This window comes from Bombina bombina, chromosome 9, assembly GCF_027579735.1.
Source record: "Bombina bombina isolate aBomBom1 chromosome 9, aBomBom1.pri, whole genome shotgun sequence".
NCBI lineage: Eukaryota > Metazoa > Chordata > Amphibia > Anura > Bombinatoridae > Bombina > Bombina bombina.
Genome location: NC_069507.1, coordinates 164,896,923 through 164,920,907, shown reverse-complemented (window position 1 = coordinate 164,920,907; position 23,985 = coordinate 164,896,923). Strand labels below are relative to the sequence as shown.

Below are 23,985 nucleotides of genomic sequence, written 5' to 3'. Positions count from 1 at the left end.
TGAAATCTGAAATGGGTTAATAGACCATAGATCAATTATGGTTTTAAATATTTTAAAAGTAATTTTTTAGATTTTTTAAATTCATTAAGAAAATCTTCTATTCCGTTTTTGAGAGATTTGTGAGACAGCAGGAAATGAATTTCCATAAAAATAAAGAGGCAGCAATTTATCTCATCTTCTTTAACAGGACTTTTTACAGTTTTCATACTCTAAGGGCTCCATGTACTAAGCAGTCAGCGAGCTACCCGCAACAAATCTCGCGTCAAAATTCGCAAACTGATATGTACAAAGCCGTCAATTATGTTAAAACTCGCATCTTTAAAATTGCGAGCGTACTTATCCGCCAAACCTCGCTACCGCTCCATTTTTCACTGTAATTAGACACATTTGACCACCAACTCGCCAAAAACGAATGTACTAAAAAATCTATTTGTCCGCTCGCTACAATTTCCGCTCCCACCTCGTTATTTTTGCCTCGCCACCTTTTAGGTGGCGGGCAAGGTACAAAACAACAGGAAAGTCAATCTAGACGCCAGTCTAGACATATATAAAAGGCAGTAATATCAGCATTGTACTTACAGCATAACTGGCGTCTAATTTGTCTCTCATTTCCATGTACATAAATTGCGCCCAATTTGTCGACTGTAATTAAAGAGTAATCTATTTAAATTTGTATTGTATAGTTGTCAATCTTTATAATTATTTTTATATTAATATTTATATATTATCAGATCCAGATGAAGCCATATCCAAATTGTAAATAAATATTACAAAAATAACGCTCTGTTATCACTCTTCAAAAAATTTTGAACAATAATAAAGTTGTTTAGATAAGTTGAACTTTTATAGGAGCAAAATTCTATTCCCGCGACTACTATGATGTTCGTGACACCTTGCATGTCACGTGTTAATAATTGGCCAGACAATTCAACTGAAAGTTAAGTACATCAGCTTAGTCGCGGCGAGCGAGGCGTCAAATTTATCAACAATCCGCAACTGCTCGCGGCGGGCTAGACTTGTCTATTTATTGGGGGAATATTAGTACATAGCGACAGCGGACACCATTTCGCCCGCGGCGAGTAACGGCGAGTTTATCCGCGTCTACAATGACGGATGAATTGACTGCTTAGTACATGGAGCCCTAAATCATGAAACCAGCCACCAAGAAAATATGGAAGCAGTTCCAAGCCTCACTGTTTAGAAAGAGGTTTGTTTTTGTTGACTCTAGATACCGTAAATCACAATTTGTTTTCAAAACACAGTTTTGGGACTTTTGTTTATTGGAACAAAAGATTGTGATCATCCATAAACAAGATAAAACAGCAAACTGTTAAATCTTAATCACAAATAAACGATTGCTGATAAAAATTCCATTTAAGAAAATGAAGTTACTGTAACTTACAATCATGTAAATGTTAATATGAAGTAAAGTGATTTGCTATATCTTCAACTAGTCTCAAGTACAGAAATTGAGATGTAGATCAAGCACCTGAGACCCTAATACCTATGGCTCTGAACAAAGGCTACCTAGCCAGCCTATATATAGAGAAGAATGTGTATGGGGTGTGTTCAAAGCGCCTCAAGTGGGCAAGGTAATATTGTGTTGGTCACTGTTATGTGACTTACTGTTGTGTTGATCACTGTTGTATGACTTACAGGGACATTAAACACTAAATACATGCTAGATAGAATGATACATTCAAAGAAAAGATTAGTCCATGACTAACATGTAGATGTATTTTTTAAAGTTTCATTAGTTGTTTAAAAAGTGACAAAATAAGTGTAAAGTTTTAGTGTCTATAAAACACTGGGAGCTGCCATGTTGTAACTTGTGTTACCTTCTCTGCTGTGGCCAATTAGGGTTAGTTATAAATAGGTCACTAGAGTGTGCAGCCAATGGTTGTGCTGGATTTAACAGTGTTCTGCACTTCCATTTCTAACAGAAACTGAAAAGCTCACAATTTCAGAATGGAATTACAGGCAAAGAGGACAAAATAAATAATGAAAGTATATTGCAGAGTTGTTTTATATAAACAATTTATCATTTTATATTACCATCTCAAAGTGTTTAATGTCCCTTTGAGGGACCCTTAAAGGTGAGGGGTTACAATTGAAACATGTTTATTACATACAATAAATTTAAAATAAATTTAAAATTGTGGATACACAATGAACATCATCATATACAATTGCTTAGAACTACTCTTAAAAATGTTCTTAAAAATGTTCTTAAAGTTGTTATGTGTGGCGTTAATCTACAAACTAGATATGGATAGTAATAATATGTATGTTGATTGCTTGAAATTGGTCTGCTACCTCACACTGGATTATGTGGATACAATTGATCAGGACCTAACACAAGTATTTTTACTTGTGCTAAAAATTATATATGACCACAGGTCACAGTGGACCCCTGTGGTGTATGCTGGTTATAAAGTTGTGGGCAAGTTGCAACTGCTCCAAATTTCAAAAAGTTGTTATGTGATCAAAAAAAATTTTGTGCAGAAAAAAATTATACACTACTTTAGTGTAAGTTGCAAAAATTACAATTTTTTTTTTAAAAATGTGTTAAACAGGTGAAAAAAAAGATTTTCAAAGTTAATAAAAAGTAAGTCAGTGATTGATCCAAATTTGAAATAAATATAAATATAAATCAGTGTATCCCAATAAAGGTGGAAAAACAACTTGGAGTAAAAAAACAACTTGAAGTAAAAAACAAAAAGTCAAACTTGTTTCCTGATGGTGAGAAATCCAGTAATGGGAATCTGGTTGGATCCGAGTGGTCTCTCTCTTGTCGTATTTGATCTCTGCTGCAGTGTCCTGTAAAAGTATAAATAATAGTGTAGAATGTCCAGGCTTTAAATAAAGAATTGAAAATGAGCTTACCAGCTAATAGTCAGTCAACGCGTTTCGGCCCCTCAAAGGCCTTTCTCAAGATAGTCTTGTTTTTTTCACCTGTTTAACCAATTTTTTCACATTTTTCACAAAAAAAATTGTGATTTTTGCAACTTACACTAAAGTAGTGTATACTTTTTTTCTGCACGATTTTTTTTTTATCACATAACAACTTTTTGAAATTAGGAGCAGTTGCAACTTGCCCACAACTGTATAACCAGCATACACCACAGGGGTCCACTGTGACCTGAGGTCATATATAATTTTTAGCACAAGTAAAAATACTTGTGTTAGGTCCTGATCAATTGTATCCACATAATCCAGTGTGATGTAGCAGACCAATTCAAGCAATCAACATACATATTATTACTATCCATATCTAGTTTGTAGATTAATGCCACACATAACAACTTTAAGAACATTTTTAAGAGTATTTTTAAGCAATTGTATATGATGATGTTCATTGTGGATCCACAATATTAAATTTATTGTATGTAATAAACGTGTTTTAATTGTAACCCCTCACCTTTAAGGGTCCCTTAAATCATACAACAGTGATCAACACAACAGTAAGTCACATAACAGTGACCAACACAATATTACCTTGCCCACTTGAGGCACTTTGAACACACCCCATACACAACTAGTCTCAAGTCCCAATAATTGAATACTACACATAATAGCTGATAGGGTCTCATACTGTTTAGCAGGTTACCTATAGGTGGATATAGATACTTTCTATTTTGTGAACCAGCTCTCCTTTTTAGTGTGTGATAATATAGCTATTTTTTTTATCTCTTTCTCTAGATCATTTTTAAAGGGAGCTCAGTATTTTTAGCTGTGCTGATTACCCTTGCTGGTTTGTTTTTAAATACCATTTATAGACAAACATGTAAAAAAAAAAAGGCTACTATTGCACAACACCCTTTGTCTGTGAATTTTATGTGTCCATTTTGTTGTTGTAATATAGTGCAAAACTTAAAGTTGAACAGAAGTCAATTGTGTCTGTACATCATATGGATGATTTTCCCACTATCTGCTCTGAACTGATCCAAACGTTTCTCAATACGGAAATGGTGTTAGTGTTTGCATTGTGATCACTCAGAACTTGAAAACCATTTACAGGGTTCCAAAAACACCCAATAAACAGAACCAGACAGACAGGAATCAACTATTTTGTGTCTCAAGATAAACAATATCAAATAGACCTACATCCAGATGTTTCTCAACATAAACAAAAACATCTAAAGCTGCTTCATGTGCTGGTGCTTTAAAAAATGCTCCAGCAGGCTCCTAAACTCAATCCAACCTTTCTTACAAAATTTGTTTCTCTTTAAATTGTGTCTCCCAACAGTATCTGCTCCCCATTTAAAGGGACATAATACTCATATGCTAAATCACTTGAAACTGATGCAGTATAACTGTAAAAAGCTGACAGGAAAATATCACCTGAGTATCTCTATGTAAAAAAGGAAGATATTTTACCTCACAATCTCCATAAGTTCTGTATAAAAAGTTATACTCAGCTGCTGCCCAGCTGCAGGTAAAAAAAAAATACATGAAGAAATGAACTGCAGCCAATCAACATTTGGGTATCATTGCCCTTTAAGAATCTGTACTACTTACCCATGACTTTTTAATTTGAGTAATCCTATCTTGTATAAAATAAACCAACATACAATTAATATTATGAAAATACCATCTAACACAAATACAAACTAAATATGTCCCTGACACTTCTGTGTCATGTTATCCCCTGTGCTGAACCTCGCTTCTTCTGTTGCATGAGGTGAGAGCACAGGTATGCACATCATACTGAGACAGGAGACACATTGTACACACAAGCATCTTTGTAAATGCTAAAGGCTCAGCCAGAACCAAGTGTTGTATAAATTGTGTTCAATAATTTTTGCACCGTGCCATGACAGTAAATATCCAAAGATAAGTATTGACATTATAAAGGTATCTGTGTTTGTGTGTGTGTGAGAGTGAGTGTGTGTGTATGTGTATAGGTGTTTGTGTGTGTGTGTGTATAGGAGTGTGTGTGAGAGTGTGTGTATGTGTATAGGTATGTGTGTGTGTATGTGTATAGGTGTTTGTGTGTGTGTGTGTGTGTGTATAGGAGTGTGTGTGTGAGAGTGTGTGTATGTGTATAGGTATGTGTGTGTATGTGTATAGGTGTTTGTGTGTCTGAGAGTGTGTGTGTATGTGTATAGGTGTTTGTGTGTGTATAGGAGTGTGTGTGTGTGTATTTGTACAGGTGTTTGTGTGTGGGTGTGTGTATAGGAGTGTGTGTGTATGTGTATAGGTGTTTGTGTATGTGTGTGTATAGGAGTGTGTATGTGTGATTTTCTTCAGAAGAACATGGTAAGGAAATGTTGATAAAGGTCAAATTATTTTAGAAAGTCAACTTTCCTACTATATCAGTATAGCGAGATTGATTCATTTGATTCACTTGGTACATTAGTAGGTTATATGTTTGTTGGTCTTTTATCCCCAGCATTCCTTTCCTTTTCAAACATGTTTAGGTGTTTATGTATAGACACCTGTCAATGAACTGGTTGAGATTTATTTATTTTTCCTTAGGAAAGGAGCGTAAGCGTCCTTTTTTATTTGGCTCACAGAGAGATCTGAATGCATTACACAATGGGGACTTGAATGCGCTGGAAGAGAGCCTGGCTGTGACTGAAGATATGGCTACAAAGCTACTCAATGAAGATGAGGTGGCAGCTGTCATGAGGCACTGTAAAAGGGTATGTTTTAAGCCTTTTAGCAAGGATTATCATCAAATATGTTTTAAGCCTTTTAGTAAGGATTATCATCAAAACTGAAGCATTGGTCTTGTTCTACAGTTATTTAGCTATAACAAAATGTTCTTCAGTTTCATTTAATTGGTTTTGTTTCTAGGGCACACCACGATCATTGTCATAGCACCTCCAATTCTCAAATGTGTCAACTAGATCCAATAAAGTCCAGGGCTATGTAGTAGTGTTTTTCAATGTTTTCAGTAGCAAGTACCCTTAGAGGTATAATATTGTATCCTAAGCTCACTTAACTGCAACATATACATACTATCAATGTAAAATAATGAAAAACATAAGACACTACTGCACATCTTACATTTTGACAAATGACAATGACTATGAGCAAATGGTAAACAAAAGGGAGTCAGATATATATGTTTTTTCTTTATTCAGGAATTTATTTTAACAATTACTATTCCTGAATGCTGATATAGCAAAACTCTATAATTATAGCAGACAAATATACAAACCCGTATTCTTCTTCCTCTTTGAAAAAACTAGAAAAAATAGATATTAGCACATACAGAGGGTATAATATCTGATATCACCTCTCAGTATCTAATAATTCCATACATAGGGGCCGATTTATCAAATCGCCAATCGTCCCCAATGCATCTTTTTCCACGCAAGCCTTGAGGGTCACCGGAAACAGGAGTTAAGAAGCAGCGCCTCTGATGCTGCGGATAGCATTCAGCCTCATCAGATTCGATCGGGTTGATTGACACACCCTGCTAGCGGCCTATTGGGCGCGAATGTGCAGGGTGCGGCATTGCACAAGCATTTATTGTGAAATTTATCGATGTCCCCTCGCACTTTGATAATTCGGCCCCATAGTGTGGTTAATTATGGTAAACGTATAATTTCATGGCATTCTTTACCTTTAATATTCTAGAACATTTCATTATTAAATATTTTATTTGTAATATTTCACAAATGACACAATTCACAATGGTACTTTGTTATGACAGTGATATACTCTGCTTGTCACATTTTTTTTATCTTTGAGACACTAATTACCTTTTTTTAAATCTGCTCCAGCACTATTATTTTTACAGCTTTGAAGAAAATCCCTTGGGTGTCAATTGTTTATAGTCCAAATACCACCAGGGCTATATCTACTTAACTGGCTCAATGCACATGAGAGGTTGCCTTGTCATGTACATCGTGGCCCGTGTGCCCATGACAGGGCATCATACAGGGGGATCACCAATCAGAGGCTGTTTTCTATCCCCCACATTACAAGTCGGTTTCATTGGTGGCCTAGTGGGGGGCACTCACAAGCCATCATTGAGAGTACCAGTGACATCAATATAAATGTAACAATTGTATATTCTGAATCTGCTGGTCATGCTCAAAAACAATATACAATTTGTGTGGAACACTCTGAAATATGACTTACAATAGTGTCTAAATAGACGCAATAAAATGCTCAGAATCAGCTTAGCACCGCGGTATGAAAAAGGCTTAGCATTGAAAAGGTTAATGTTGAAAAATTAGGCCATATAGAGACATATTTTTCATCAGAGGTCAAGGAGAAAAAAAAGGACTGCAAGGCCAAGAAAACTTTCAAAAATCTGATAAAAAGTTTCTCTGAGTTTCTTCTTTGAGAGACAGGAAGAAGTCCAACAAGGACCTGGCTCAGCATTTGGCAGCTTTCTACAGTCTGAAGAAGCTTGATCAGGAATGGTCTTTGTGTAAAGGTAGCAGCCAAGAAACCACTTTTTAAGATGGGTAACAGTGTAAAAATGCTAAGATATGCTAAGAGGCCAATTTACTAAAGGGCGGACGGACGTGATACGATGTAGCGTATCAGGTCCGCCGCACATCGAAAAATGCTGACAGCATACGCTGTCTGTATTTATCATTGCACAAGCTGTTTTGGTGAACTGCTTGTGCATTGCCACCCCCTGTAGATTTGCGGCCATTCGGCCGCTAGCAAGGGGTGTCAATCAGCCCGATCATATAGGATAGGGCGGATTGAAGAACGCAGCCTCAGAGGCAGCGGACAAGTTATAGAGCAGTGGTCTTTAGACCGGTGCTTTATAACTAATGTTTCCGGTGAGCCTAAAGGCTCACATGGAAACAGGGGCATCAAGCTCCATTCGGAGCTTAATAATTCGGTCCCTAAAGCTCAAAGATATGAGGTCTCAGGTGTTAGGAAAAAAGGACTGCAAAGGGCTTTAACATAGAGATATATACATATACATGTCTAAATACGTATGTGTATATATATATATATATATATATATATATATATATATATATATATATATATATATATATCAAAATAACAAGAGTATTGCATTGAGCAATGATACTTTTTTATTGGACTAACTATACATTTATAAGTTGACAAGCTTTCGGAAGAGTTCCTTCCTTTATCAAGTCTGAAGCAATACTGACCAATTCAATGGAATTTACAGATTATATCTTAAAACACAGAATAGCTAAGAAGACAGAAAGTGCAGGGAGAGGAGGAGGTGACATGGGAAATATATAGCTTTACATAGAGCATATACTGACATAAAGTTATATATCAACATTGAATCAATATCTATAAAGATGTGAAATTGTATATACAGGGGGAATACAAAAGTTAAAAAAAGACAAAAGTGGGGACATAGGCTTGCCTGTGTACCTATGTATAAAGAATGTGGAATATACAATGTAATTGACTAAATGAAAGTACATTACAGAAAATTTTGATAATGTGTTAAGAATCCAGAGTCCGCATTTAGTCCAGAATTAAACAAGTTGAAGTGCATTATCATTTTCATTTCAAAGGCTTTTCTTTCCATGGTGTTTTTGAAGTTGCCTCTGAGAATTTTGAATTTGAGGTTTTGGATGGACTGGTCAGGTTGGGTGAAATGGTGACCAACAGGGGTACAGTATTTTGTTTCACAGTGGTTTTTGATTGAGTGTCTATGTAAGTTCATCCAAAGGTGCAGTTTCTGGCTTGTTTCTCCAATATAGCATCCCACTTCACATGCAGTGCAATGTATCATGTATACCACATTTGCAGATATACATGAATATGCCCCTTTAATGTTATAGGATTTATTATTGTGATTTGCTGTGCTGCTTTCACAAACGTGTTGACACAGTTTGCAGAGAGCTTTATAGCAGCACTTGGTTCAATTCTGAGTGTTCTTTTTCTCAAGGGGTAGCTTCCTATGTACCAGCAAACATCCCAGAACCACACGGTGGGACCTAGTGAATGACCTTCAGAGAGCTGGGACCAATGTAACAAAGGCTACCATCCGTAACACACTATGCAGTACCAGACGTGTCCCCCTGCTTAAGCCAGTACATGTCCGGGCCCGTCTGAAGTATGCTAGAGAGCATTTGGATGATCCAGAAGCGGATTGGGAGAATGTCATATGGTCAGATGAAACCAAAGTAGAACTGTTTGGTAGAAACAAAACTCGTTGTGTTTGGAGGAGAGAGAATGCTGAGTTGCAACCAAAGAACACCATACCTACTGTGAAGCATGGGGGTGGCAACATCATGCTTTGGGGCTGTATCTCGGCAAAGGGAACAGGATGACTGATCCGTGTACATGAAAGAATGAATGGGGCCATGTATCGTGAGATTTTGAGTGCAAACCTCCTTCCATCAGCAAGGGCATTGAAGATGAAATGTGGCTGGGTCTTTCAGCGTGACAATGATCCCAAACACACCGCCCGGGCAACGAAGGAGTGGCTTCGTAAGAAGCATTTCAAGGTCCTGGAGTGGCCTAGCAAGTCTCAAGATCTCAACCCCATAGAAAACCTTTGGAGGGAGTTGAAAGTCCGTGTTGCCCAGCGACAGCCCCAAAACATCACTGTTTTAGAGGAGATCTGCATGCAGGAATGGGCAAACATACCAGCAACAGTGTGTGACAACCTTGTGAAGACTTACAGAAAACGTTTGACCTCTGTCATTGCCAACAAAGGATATATAACAAAGTATTGAGATGAACTTTTGATATTGACCAAATACTTATTTTCCACCATAATTTGCATATAAATTATTTCCAAATCAGACAATGTGATTGTCTGGATTTGTTTCCACATTTTGTCTCTCATAGTTGAGGTATACCTATGATGAAAATTACAGGCCTCTCTCATCTTCTTAAGTGGGAGAGCTTGCACAATTGGTGGCTGACTAAATACTTTTTTGCCCCACTGTATATATATATATATGTTTATATGTTTGTTCATATGTATTTATTTATATGTGTAAACATGTATTTGCAGACATATATAAACATATAAGCACATAAATACATATGTACACACATGTATACATTGCATTGGAGCCCTTTGCAGTCAAGTAGATAAAAACATGAAAGATCAGTATTATGCTGTGTATTTAATGTAAATATTTCACATTCCAATATTCTTTACATAGGGGAATATGTTCTATGTATTTATATATATATATATATATATATATATATATATATATATATATATATATATATAGACAGAAAGAGTAAGGATGGCACTACCCTGCAAATACTAAATGCAAAAAGTGAATGAAGATATATATACGCGAATGTCAGATATCACACACAAATAAAAATCTTTATGTATAAATGTTGATAAATGACATACAAAATAATGAGAAACATATGTGTTCAAATAGTCCAGAAGAACAGTGATATAGAGTCCAAAAAACAAGTGTTAAAAAAGTCTTGTACAGAATACACTCCCCAAAGACAGGAAATCTTGTTCAAGTCCCACTCAGATGTACACTTACTTCCAAAGACCTGAATCTGTAAGGAAAAAAGTATCGGTCTTAAAGGGAACTTCCCGGAGTATGTATCAGGATGTCAAGGTAGAAATGGATCCTACAATTCTCTGCCGAATCAGTTCCAGAAACTTTCAGAGCCGAGTAATAATCCTCCCAAGTATCCAAGGGCTGGCATCTCAGCAAATTAAAGAAAGCCAAACGTAGCTCATAGTGTTATACCGTTTATTACAAATAAAAGCACACAAAATAAAAGAGAGTTTATACCACTCAGTAATGTCCTCAATATTATGAGGTATGCATACAGTCTTAAAATCCAAGCTGAAAACGGGGTTGCACACCGCCATGTTAGATCCATAAATATCATCCAAATACAATAATTCTAAAATAAGGAGAGGAGCACAGCCTCTACACCTTACACGTTTCGAAGGGTATTAATGCATAAATTCCCTTCTTCCTCAGAAGTATACTTAAAGCATTGTCCAATAAACGTTTAAATATACAATGCTGGAGGCACCGATACGAGTTTGGTTGGGGGCGTGGTCATGTCAGATCTGGAAGTGTGACGCGGGTGACGTGACTAGTGAGTGGCTAAGATCCGAGCTAAGTTACTGGTTGCTACAGACACCACAGAACACAAAGCAAATCTTTGGAGAAACAAATCTTTAGAAAAATGACACTTGTACCGCATTACACTAGAGGAAAAGCGGACTCTTTAACATATTAAATTTTAAAAGAGATCAGGTTAGAATCAAGAGTTATTCACAACATAAATGCATATATGAAACTCCTATTGTCTAAAATCATAAAGTTAAAATCCGGACCTAAAAAATATATCTTACGTAATATAAGAAATTAGTAAGAGGTATACAGAATCTATAGTATATCTTATAACCCACAAGGGCCAAAGAGGAACATTTGATAAATATACATAAAGAACATCAATAGCATAGGTACCACAGGGAGCACAAATACAAAGTCAATTGATTATAAAAAAGGAGGGCGACAGATTCATCATTATACAAGGTAAAATAAATAATCAGAAGAAAGGAACTAATATAAAATATCATATCATAACATCCACAGTGTATTAAAATCTGATAACCACAGTATTTTCCTGTTCTGTTGCCTTTTATAGCAAAACATTATTTCAATTTTATTACTATTTTTATTTTATTTTTATTTTAAAACAGATTACATAAGTCTACGCTACAGAAAGGCTACAATATCAATATCTTTATTTAGACCAAAGGGCACCCTACTATTAAAAGCATGTATCCAGGTTTCCCTTTATCTGAGCAGGATCTCTCTATTGCTCCCTCTGTTGTCCGTATGTACATGCTCTAGTATGGTGCCTCGTAAACATTTTGGGTCCTGATTCGGGCTGCAGCTAACAATTATTTTCATAATCGATTAGTTGGTCGATTATTTTTTCGATTAATCGGTTAAAAAACAAAAAACAAAAAAAACAACCCTATAAAAAACAACAAAAAATAAATAAAAATATTATTAGAGCAGATGTGGACTGGTGCCAAGTCCAACCTATCTCTCTGATGCCGGTTCCAGAAAACCAAAAACTAAAATGACTTTTTTTTTCTCAAAATTATTTTAAAAAATAGTTTAGGTTTACATGGGATGTCATCATGATTATGCTCCCAGTGGTGTTGTAACATAAACAGAGAGGTACTAATATGTTATTTTTTAATTTTCTGACTTTCTCTACTCTAAGTATTGCTATCTGCAAGTAAACGGTGAGAAATAAAATAAGGACTCCTTTGGTCTGCTCTCTCTAAAAGCTAAGCACATTTTATTAAGTTGTGGGTATAATTAGCAGGAACAATAATACATTGATTGAATTTGATTCATACACTCACACAGATTCAAACACACATTTAAAAAAAAATCACACACATAGCAAAAACTTGAAGATTATATAAATATATAATAAATTATAATATAAATATAATGTTATAAATGTACAATTAATATTAATTTCAAATCCCCGGGCATCCAGTGGAGTGGCAGTGGGGTGTTTTGTTTTTTAATAAAGAAAAAAAAAAACCTTAACCTTTGATTTTAAATTCTTAGCCAACCATGTGCAATAGCAATTTTGCAGTGCCAGTTACTTTTACAGATCCTGCAATATATATTAAAAAGTACTAGTAGTATTCCCTCTCTGGTAGTCTAGTGGGGGAGCATTTGATCTGCACCTCTGTCTGGTACACTACAGACTATATATAGCTTCTTCTGGCTGGCTGTCAGTGATGTAAGTCAGTGAGAGTTGGAAATTGGAGCAGCAATTAGTATGGTTGGTCTATAGTGTTGGTATACTACAGACAAACCATACTAATTGCTACTCCAATTTCCAGCTCTCAGATGTGCAGACCAAATGCTCCCCCACTAGACTCCCAGGGAGGGAATATTCCTTTTTTTTAAATAATATATTGCAGGATCTGCAAGCCATTCAGCCAAGCCCAATATATATTTATTTTAAACAAAAAAAGCAACTTCCAGTACGCCCTAAGAAGGCTTCCTAAGCGCTGGAATAAATGGTGACTGTCCCTGATACACCCGCCCACACAGCCCTTCCCAACACACGGCCGGTTTTTATCTCCCTAAGGTAAAGAGCTATGTGAAAAAGTTAGGGAAAAAGTTGCAAACTTGCACCTAGATTACGAGTTTTGCGTTAGAAGCTGTGCGGTGCTAACGAGCAGTTTATGCTCACCGTTCACTTGCAGACTGCGCCGGTATTACTGGTTTTTACAAACCCGGCGTTTGCCGCAAAAAAGTGAACGAAGAGCAAAATTTTGCTCAACATCTCACCTCAATACCAGCGCTGCTTAAGTCAGCGGTGAGCTGGCTGAACGTGCTCGTGCACGATTTCCCCATAGGAATCAATGGGGGAGAGCCGGGTGAAAAAAACCTAACACCTGCAAAAAAGCAGTGTAAAGCTCCTAACGCAGCCCCATTGATTCCTATGGGGAAAACACATTTTATATCTACACCTAACACCCTAACATGAACCCGAGTCTAAACACCCCTAATCTTACACTTATTAACCCCTAATCTGCCGCCCCCGACATCGCCGCCACCTGCATTATATTATTAACCCCTAATCTGCCTCTCCGGACACCACCACCACCTACATTATAGTGATGAACCCCTAATCTGCTGCCCCCAACATCGCCGAACCCTACATTATATTTAATAGCCCCTAATCTGCTGCCCCAAATGTCGCCGCAACCTAACTACATTTATTAACCCCTAATCTGCCGCCCACAACGTCGCCGCCACTATAATAAACATATTAACCCCTAAACCTAAGTCTAACCCTAACACCCCCTAACTGAAATATAATTTTAATAAATCTAAATAAAATTACTACAATTACCTAAATTATTCCTATTTAAAACTAAATACTTTCCTATAAAATAAACCCTAAGATAGCTACAATATAACTAATAGTTACATTGTAGCTATCTTAGGATACACACTACACTATAATTAAATTAATTCCCTAAACTAAATACAATTAATTACAATTTAAAAAAATGATCTAAAGTACAGAAAAAAACAAACACTAAATTACATAAAATAATAAAATAATTACAAGAATTTTAAACTAATTACACCTACTCTAATCCACCTAACAAAATAAAAAAGCCCCCCAAAATAAAAAAAAAAGCCCTACCCTACACTAAATTACAAATAGCCCTTAAAAGGGCCTTTTGTGGGGCATTGCCCCAAAGTAATCAGCTCTTTTACCTGTAAAAAAATTACTACCCCCCAACATTAAAACCCACCATCCACACAACCAACCCTACTCTAAAACCCACCCAATCCCCCCTTAAAAAAATCTAACACTAACCCCTTGAAGATCACCCTACCGTGAGACGTCTTCACACAACCGGGCAGAAGTGGTCCTCCAGACGGGCAAAAGTCTTCATCCAAGCTGGGCAGAAGAGGTCCTCCAGACGGGCAGAAGTCTTCATCCAGGCGGCATCTTCTATCTTCATCCATCCAGCGCGGAGCGGGTCCATCTTCAAGACATCCAACGCAGAGCATCCTCTTCAAATGACGGCCGACTGAAGAATGAAGGTTCCTTTAAATTACGTCATCCAAGATGGCATCCCTTCAATTCCTATTGGCTGATAGAATTCTATCAGCCAATCGGAATTAAGGTAGAAAAAATCCTATTGGCTGATGCAATCAGCCAATAGGATTGAAGTTCAATCCTATTGGCTGATCTAATCAGCCGATAGGATTGAGCTGGCATTCTATTAGCTGTTCCAATCAGCCAATAGAATGCAAGCTCAATCCTATTTGCTGATTGCATCAGCCAATAGGATTTTTTCTATCTTAATTCCGATTGGCTGATAGAATTCTATCAGCCAATCGGAATTGAAGGGACGCCATCTTGGATGACGTCATTTATTTTAAAGGAACCTTCATTCTTCAGTCGCCGGCAGATTAGGGGTTAATAATATTATACTAATGTTTGCGATGCAGGAGTGCGGCGGTTCAGGGGTTAATATATTTATTATAGTGGCGGCGATGTCCGGTTCAGCAGATTAGGGGTTAAAATATTTATTTTAGTGTTTGCGAGGTGGGGGGGCCTCGGTTTAGGGGTTAATAGGTAGTTTATGGGTGTTAGTGTACTTTGTAGCACTTTAGTTAAGAGTTTTATGCTATGGCGTTGTAGTGTAAAACTCTTAACTACTGACTTTAAAATGCAGTATCAGTCTTGACAGGAGAGGCTGTACCGCTCACTTTTGGTCAGACTTGTAATACCGACGCTATGCAAGTCCCATTGAAAATATAGGATACGCAATTGACGTAAGTGGATTTGCGGTATTTCCGAATCTGGCCAAAAAAGTGAGAGGTGAGCCTGTAATTTCAAGATTTGTAATACCAGCGGGCGTTAAAAAGCAGCGTTGGGACCTCTCAACGCTGCTTTTTAACCCTAACGCAAGACTCGTAATCTAGCCGCCGGGTTCTAACTTATGTAGGGTCTACATTTGCCTCTAATTCGTCTAAGGTAATAAGTGCCTCCAAATCATTATCTGTTAAGGTACTTTTTTTCGATATCCTTTAGCGGCCTGAGTCTCTCTTTCTTTGCCTTCTCAAAATGCCTGTATTAAGATATTGTTTTCTCCCATCTGATATCCTAAAAAAGACTGCTCGCTATTTCCATGTGCTTTATTTATATATCTATTTTTTTCAAAATGTTGTTGTCTCCTATGTTTTTGGTTATTTACATGCCCTTGTAGTCTAAGACTGTTATCCCTACTATTCCAATTACTTGCATTGTTTTTGTTTTTATTAGCCTGTCGATTGGATGGAAACCTATTTCTAATCATCATGTTTATAATCAGGGGAATATATGTCCAGCCATTCCAAGCTGGAGGTTCTCTCTCTGGGGGTATCCAGATCATCCTCCTATGGTTCCTGGAAAACCTGCTCATCACCATAATCTATTTGTTCCATCCTATTTTGGTCATTTATACTTCCTCCCCTCGTTTTATTAATGCCAGCCATAAGGGTCTTGTCTTTGTCTACATCTTGAGTTTTTGCATAGTAATCCCTAAGGAATTTTTTTTTTCTTATTTTCCACCTTTGACTCAAAAATGTCTATTTTTCTCTTATTGGCCTCATCTAACTCTTTATAGTATACATCTTCTTTAAAGTTATTTAAGTCTGATGTCTTCTGAGTAGTCAGGGTGTTGACTTGTTTTTGTCTGTAGCGAATAAGGATATCTATTAATTTAAATGAAATCTCCTCTAGGGTATTGTCCCACTCCGTTATTTTTTAGGTCCGCATTTTAATACCATGATTTTAGACAATAGGAGTTTTATATATGCATTCATGTTGTGAATAACTCTTGATTCTAACCTGATTGCTTTTAAAATTTAATATGTTAAAGAATCCACTTTTCCTCTAGTGTTATGCGGTACAAGTGACATTTTACTAAAGATTTGTTTTGCCAAATATTTCCTTTGTGTTCTGTGGCATCCATAGCAACCAGTAACTTAGCTTGGATCTTAGCCACTAACTAGTCATGTCGCATGCGTCCCACTTCCGGATCTGACATGACCACGCCCCCAACCAAACTTGTATCGGCGCCTCCAGCATTGCATATTTAAGCAGTTGTTGGACAATGCTGTAAGTATACTTCTGAGAAGGAATGGAATTTATGCATTAATACCGTTCAAAGCGCGTAAGGTGTAGAGGCTGTGTTCCTCTCCTTATTTTAGACTTATTGTATTTGGATGATATTTATGGATCTAACGTGGCGGTGTGCAACCCTCTTTTAAGCTTGAATTTTTAGGCTGTATATATACCTCATAAAATTGAGGACATTACATGTGAGTGGTATAAACTCTCTTTTATTTTGTGTGCTTTTATTTGTAATAAATGGTATAACACTATCAGGCCCATTTATCAAAGGGCTTGCGGACCTGATCCGACACTGCGGATCAGGTCCGCAAGACCTCGCTAAATGCGGAGAGCAATACGCTCTCCGCATTTAACATTGCACCAGCAGCTCACAAGAGCTGCTGGTGCAATGCCGCCCCCTGCTGACTCGTGGCCAGTCGGCCGCCAGCAGGGAGGTGTCAATCAACCCGATTGTATTCGATCGGCTTGATTTCCGGCGATACCTGTCCGTCTGCTCAGAGCAGGCGGACAGGGTTATGGAGCTGCGGTGTTTGTGACCGCTGCTTCATAAGTTGTGTTTCTGGCGAGTCTGAAGACTCGCCAGCAACACGGCCCTTCAAGCTCTGTACGGAGCTTGATAAATGGGCCTGTAAGAGCTACATTTGGCTTGGGAGGATTATTACTCGGCGGCTCTGAAAGTTTTTGGAACTGATTCGGCTGAGAACCGTAGGATCCATTTCTACCTAGACATCCTGATACATACTCCGGGAGATGCCTTTAAGACCGATATGTTTTTGCCTTACCTCATACAGATTGAGGTCTTTGGAAGTAAGTGTACATCTGAGTGGGACTTGAACAAGATTTCCTGTCTTTGGGGAGTGTATTCTGTACAAGACTTTTTTTTAATACTTGTTTTTTGGACTCTATATCACTGTTCTTCTGGAGTATTTGAACATATATGTTTCTCATTATTTTGTATGTCATTTATCTACATTTATACATAAAGATTTTTATTTGTGTGTGATATCTGACATTCGCACATATATATCTTCACTCACTTTTTGCATGTAGCATTTGCAGGGTAGCACCATCCCTACTTTTTCTGTCTAGATCTCTATAGAGGGATTTGAGATTCCCCTCTTTCTTTATTTGGGACAGGCTGCTGTCTATGCATTTAACTTTATGCTATATAACTCCAACTATAATAAGTCCAGTGGTCTCAGATGACCTTGGAATTTCTTGGGACAACTTAGAAAAATAGTCTGCTATTTTCAACATGTATCTGTCATATAAACTTTCATTTTTATAAAGATTTCTGTTTTCTTAAAATGTAAAAATGCTTCACATGTTAAAACAATCCACACCATGTAGAGATTGCCCCTAAAACTTTTTGCAGGCTAAGCCATGTTGATTTTTATTATATATACTGGCAACAAAAATTATGTGCCAGAAAACATATATAATTTATGTTTTTTTGATTATGTAAAAAAGAAAAAATTCCCTGTAATATTTCAAATATACTGTAAATTATTGTACAGCTACTCCAATCTGGCTAAATGATAAACAAGTCAGTCAGGATGGGTGGAATAAGGGTAAAGCAAACTTCCAACATTTGTTCACAATTTATAAGAAGTTAAGTGGTCAAAAGAAAATATTTGGTATATTAAGGGAATAGTATTTTTATACAGCATAAGCTACAATTTTTAAAAACGTGTTTACATTTATATGATGCTGTAAAAAAAAATAATTATGATTTTTTCATATTACGTTACTACTACTTTTTCTAATACTGCCCCACACAACAATTTTCAAATAACAAATAAAGTCATTGTAGAGGCTGTTGCAGTTAACTCCCAGTAACACTGTACTTCTCAGGTCAGTATTCCCAAATGATAGAGGGATATACAGGTGGCCCTCGTTTTACAACGGTTCAATTTACACCGTTTCAGAATAACAACCTTTTTTTCCAGTCATGTGACTGCTATTGAAAAGCATTGAGAAGCAGTGCATTTATTAAAATAGCCAGTAGCTGGAGCTGTCTGCTTGTGTTGCAGCACAGCCAAGCAAGCTGACATTAATCAGTTTAACCAGACCTGAGCTATCGAGCAGATTTCAAAGGAACAAGATCTTCCTGTCTATAAATCAGTCCAGATTGGAATGCATAGAAAGAACTGTTTGCAGAAAAATGCAAGTGAAGTCTGTGTTGTGCGATTATTTTATTAGGTTTATAATGCTGTTTAGCAAATGTTTTTGTTCATTTAACTTAGTTTAATTATATATTGTGTGTTGTGTGATTATTTTATTAGGTTTATAATGCTGTTTAGCATTTAAAGTCTTTATCTCAAAGCTTTAAAAATAATGTATTAGGTGTTACTTATGCCAATTTTGAGAGGGACCTGGAACCTATCTCCCTCACTTCCCATTGACTTACATTATAAACTGGGTTTCAATTTACAACGGTTTCGATTTACAACCATTCTTTCTGGAACCTAACCCCGGCGTAAACTGAGGGCTACCTGTATAACAGAAAACAAGGTGTCTATGTTGCATGCAGAATGAATCCCCTAATCTGGTCAGTATAAAGTATGCCTTGCCTGAAAAAGATGATGGTTTAAAGTTTGTCTATAGTAGAGGTGGGTTCTACACTTTGGGGCCTATATATCAAACTCCGAAAGGCGCTTGACGGCCCGTGTTTCTGTCGAGTCTTCAGACTCGCCAGAAACAGCAGTTATGAAGCAGCGGTCACAAAGACCGCTGCTCCATAACCCTGTCCACCTGCTCTGAGCAGGCGGACAGGAATCGCAACAATTCAACCCGATCGAGTACGATCGGGTTGATTGACAGCTCCCTGCTGGCGGCCCATTGGCCGCGAGTCTGCAGGGGGCGGCGTTGCACCAGCAGCTCTTGTGAGCTGCTGGTGCAATGTTAAATGCGGAGAGCGTATTGCTCTCCGCATTCAGCGATGTCTTGCGGACCTGATCCGCACTGTCAGATCAGGTCCGCAAGACATTTCTTAAATATGCCTCTGTCTTAGTTGTTGTTTTTTAGCAACCTTAGCTTGTACCCTATCAATGGCTGCACAGTAGAGATGGCAGATGGTATCATTACTTATTCCTACTTTTCTTATATATCATTCTCCTTGTCCTGTTGTAGTATAGGATATGTAAAGAAAAAACTACCTTGTAAAGGCAGGGGTGTGCAATTATCGGCCCTCCAGATGTTATGGACTACATCTCCCATTATGCTTTGCCAGAATTATGGCTGAAAGAGCATTATGGGAGATGTAGTCCATAACATCTATAGGGCCGATAATTGTCCACCCCTCTTGTAAAGGTATGGCTGTTAGTGCCTTTAAGAAGTAGGGGTGCTACAGTAATAAATGTGCCACCTCCATAGTAACTGCAAAACAATTGTGTGTAAGAGATAGTGAGAATATGAGAGAGTGAGAAATAAGATGTGTTTGTAAGTGAGAGAAACTGTGTGACTGGGTGTTTAAAAGTGTGTGTGAGTCTTATTTGCAAGAGCGTGTGAGAGTTAGTTTGTGTGAGTGTGTAAGAGAGAGCTTGTGTGAGAGTGTTTGTGTGTGTGAGAGTGTTTGTGTGTGTGTGTGTGTGTAAGAGAGAGCTTGTGTGAGAGTGTTTGTGTGTGTGAGAGTGTTTGTGTGTGTGTGTAAGAGAGAGCTTGTGTGAGAGTGTTTGTGTGTGTGAGAGTGTTTGTGTGTGTGTGTAAGAGACAGCTTGTGTGAGAGTGTTTGTGTGTGTGAGATTGTTTGTGTGTGTGTGTAAGAGACAGCTTGTGTGAGAGTGTCTGTGTGTGTGTGAGAGTGTTTGTGTGTGTGAGAGTGTTTGTGTGTGTGTGTGTGTGTGTGTGTAAGAGAGAGCTTGTGTGAGAGTGTTTGTGTGTGTGAGAGTGTTTGTGTGTGTGTAAGAGACAGCTTGTGTGAGAGTGTTTGTGTGTGTGAGTGTTTGTGTGTGTGAGAGTGTTTGTGTGTGTGTGTAAGAGAGAGCTTGTATGAGAGTGTTTGTGTGTGTGAGTGTTTGTGTGTGTGAGAGTGTTTGTGTGTGTGTGTAAGAGAGAGTTTGTATGAGAGTGTTTTGTGTGTGTGAGTGTTTGTGTGTGTGAGAGTGTATGTGTGTATGTGTAAGAGAGAGCTTGTATGAGAGTGTTTTGTGTGTGTGATTGTTTGTTTGTGTGAGAGTGTATGTGTGTGTGTGTGTAAGAGAGAGCTTGTGTGAGAGTGTTTGTGTGTGTGTGTAAGAGAGAGCTTGTGTGAGAGTGTTTGTGTGTGTCAGAGTGTTTGTGTGTGTGTGTAAGAGACAGCTTGTGTGAGAGTGTTTGTGTGTGTGAGAGTGTTTGTGTGTGAGAGTGTTTGTGTGTGTGTGTAAGAGAGAGCTTGTATGAGAGTGTTTGTGTGTGTCAGAGTGTTTGTGTGTGTGTGTAAGAGACAGCTTGTGTGAGAGTGTTTGTGTGTGTGAGTGTTTGTGTGTGTGAGAGTGTTTGTGTGTGTGTGTAAGAGAGAGCTTGTGTGAGAGTGTTTGTGTGTGTGAGAGTGTTTGTGTGTGTGAGAGTGTTTGTGTGTGTGAGAGTGTTTGTGTGTGTGTGTAAGAGAGAGCTTGTATGAGAGTGTTTGTGTGTGTGTGTAAGAGAGAGCTTGTGTGAGAGTGTTTGTGTGTGTGAGAGTGTATGTGTGTGTGAGAGTGTTTGTGTGTGTGAGAGTGTTTGTGTGTGTGAGAGTGTATGTGTGTATCTGTGATTGTGTGCGTATATATGTGAGTGTGTGTATATCCCTGGCTATATATGTATGTGTGCAATTATTCCTGCCTCAGCTTGCTGCCATGTGAACAAGAATATTCTCTTTTTAGGTATGAGAAGAAGTTTAAAATATTTATTAATATATAATTGTATACGAAGATACCTAGATTACGAGTTGTGCGTTATGAGTCAAATAGCAGCGTTGTGGCCCATAACGCATCATTTTCCCTAACGCAGCCATTACAAGTCTTGTCGGTATAGCTGTACCGCAAGCCTCTTAGCCTGTAATGCAACGTCAGTACCGCACTCGTAAAAATTATGTTTTTTAATGAGATTCCCATAGCACCAGTATTACGAGTTTTGCATTCTGGATAAAAAGCGAGCGTTACAGCCTAAAACGACAAGATCTGTAATGCCATCTAAAGTCAGTAGTTATGAATTTTACGCTACAAAGCTGTAACATAAAACTAATAACTAAAGTGTTAAAAAGTACACTAAACACCCATAAACTACCTATTAATCCCTAAACCGAGGCCCTCCCGCATTGCAAACACTATAGTAAATTTCTTAACCCCTAATCTGCCGCTCCCGATATTGCCGCCACTAAAAAAAATATTAACCCCTATTCCGCCACTCCCTGATATCCTCACCACTATACTAAAGTTATTAACCCCTAAACTGCCACCCTCCCGCATCGCAAACACTATTTAAATATTATTAACCCCTAATCTGCCGTCCGCCCACATTGCCCCCATTATACTAAAGTTATTAAGCCCTACACCACCGCCACTATAATAAACCTATTAACCCCTAAACCGAAAGCCTTCCACAACAAAACATACTAAACTAAACTATTAACCCCTAAAGCCAAAGCCCCCCACATCAAAATAACTAAATTAAACTATTTACCCCTAAACCTAACAACCCCCTAACTTTATATTAAAATTACAATTTCCCTATCTTAAATTAAATTGAAACTTACCTGTAAAATTAAAAAATCTAAGTTTAAACTACCAATTAAACTAATATAATAATTAAACTAAAATTAAACTAACTACCAATTAAATTAAACTAAACTACACATTAAAAAAATACTAACACTACTCTAAAAATTACAAAGTATCTAAATACAAAAACAAAAAAATACTAAGTTACAAGAAATAACAAACACTAAATTACGGAAAATAACAAACGAAAATAAAAAAGAATTACACCTAATCTACTAGCCCTATCAAAATTAAACAGCCCACCCAAAATAAAAAAAAAACCTAGCCCACAATAAACTACCAATGGCTCTTAAAAGGCCTTTTTGTGGGGCATTTCCCCAAAGATACCAGCTCTTTTACCTGTAAAAAAAACACAAAGACCCCCCCAACAGTAAAACCCACCACCCAACCAAACCCCCAAAATAAAAAACCTAAGTTACCCATTGCCCTGAAAAGGGCATTTGTATGGGCATTGCCCTTAAAAGGGCATTTAGCTCTTTTACTGCCCAGACCCTAAACTAAAATCAACCCAAAAAACCCTTAAAAAAGCCTAACACTAACTCCCTGATGATCCACTTACAGTTTTTGAAGTCCTGTTTGAACGATATTCATCCCTGAGTTAAAGTCCCGATCCAGGTGGCGAGAAGTCTTCATCCAGGCGGCCTCTTTAATCTTCATCCCGGTGGCGAAGTCCTGATCCAAGCAGCGAGAAATCTTCATCCAGGCGGCCTCATTAATCTTCATCCAGGCGGCATCTTCTATCTTGATCCCGGAGACATGGAGCGGGTTCAACCTTAATACATCCGGCGCAGAGCATCCTCTTCATATGGTTGACGCCGTACACTGAATCTTCAATGCAAGGGACGCGATTCAAGATGGCGTCCCTTGTATTCCTATTGGATGAAAAATTTAAATCAGCCAATAGGAATTAGGGCTGCTAAAATCCTATTGGCTGTTCAAATCAGCCAATAGGATTTAAGCAGCTCTCATTCTATTGGCTAATTCGAATTAGCCAATAGAATGAGAGCTGCTTAAATCTACTGATTCTTCTGATTTGAACAGCCAATAGGATTTTAGCAGCCCTAATTCCTATTGGCTGATTTCTTTAGTGTAATGCTCTACAAAAGGCCATTTTTAGGGCCATTGGTAGTTTATTCTAGATTAGGTTTTTTATTTTTATTTTTTGGTGTTTTTTTTTTATGGGTATTAGAATAGGAATCATTTTTTATTTTTGATAATGTGTTTGTAATTTTGTGTAATGTATATTTTTAGTGGGTGTTTTTTTTTTCTTTAGCAAAAGAGCTGTTTAACTTAGGGCAATGCCCTACAAAAGGCCCTTTTAAGGTACCCCCAAAAGGCCCTTTTAAGGGCCCTTGGTAGTTTGGGGGGTGGGGGTTTGTATAGTGTTAAGGGGTGTTTGTATTATTTTTGGGAGCAAAAGAGCTGTTTAACTCAGGGCAATGCCCTAGAAAATGCCCTTTTAAGGGCCCTTGGTAGATTGGGGGGTGGGGGTTTGTATAGTGTTAGGGGGTGTTTGCATTTATTTTTTGGAGCAAAATAACTATTTAACTCAGGGCAATGTCCTACAAAAGGCCCGTTTAAGGGCCATTGGTAGTTTATTCTAGATTAGGCCTTTTTATTTAGGGGTGTTTTTTTT

General features: G+C 37.6%; 1 protein-coding gene across 1 annotated transcript in view; it reads left to right on the top strand.

Moving 5' to 3' along the window:
* The window catches only part of PDZD7 (PDZ domain containing 7), a 192,844-nt gene that overhangs the window by 94,216 nt on the left and 74,643 nt on the right, over nucleotides 1-23,985 (top strand). The window contains exon 10 of the mRNA XM_053692951.1: nucleotides 5,482-5,648. Coding sequence (XP_053548926.1) covers nucleotides 5,482-5,648 — 167 coding nt within the window. The remainder of the gene's footprint in view (nucleotides 1-5,481; nucleotides 5,649-23,985) is intronic.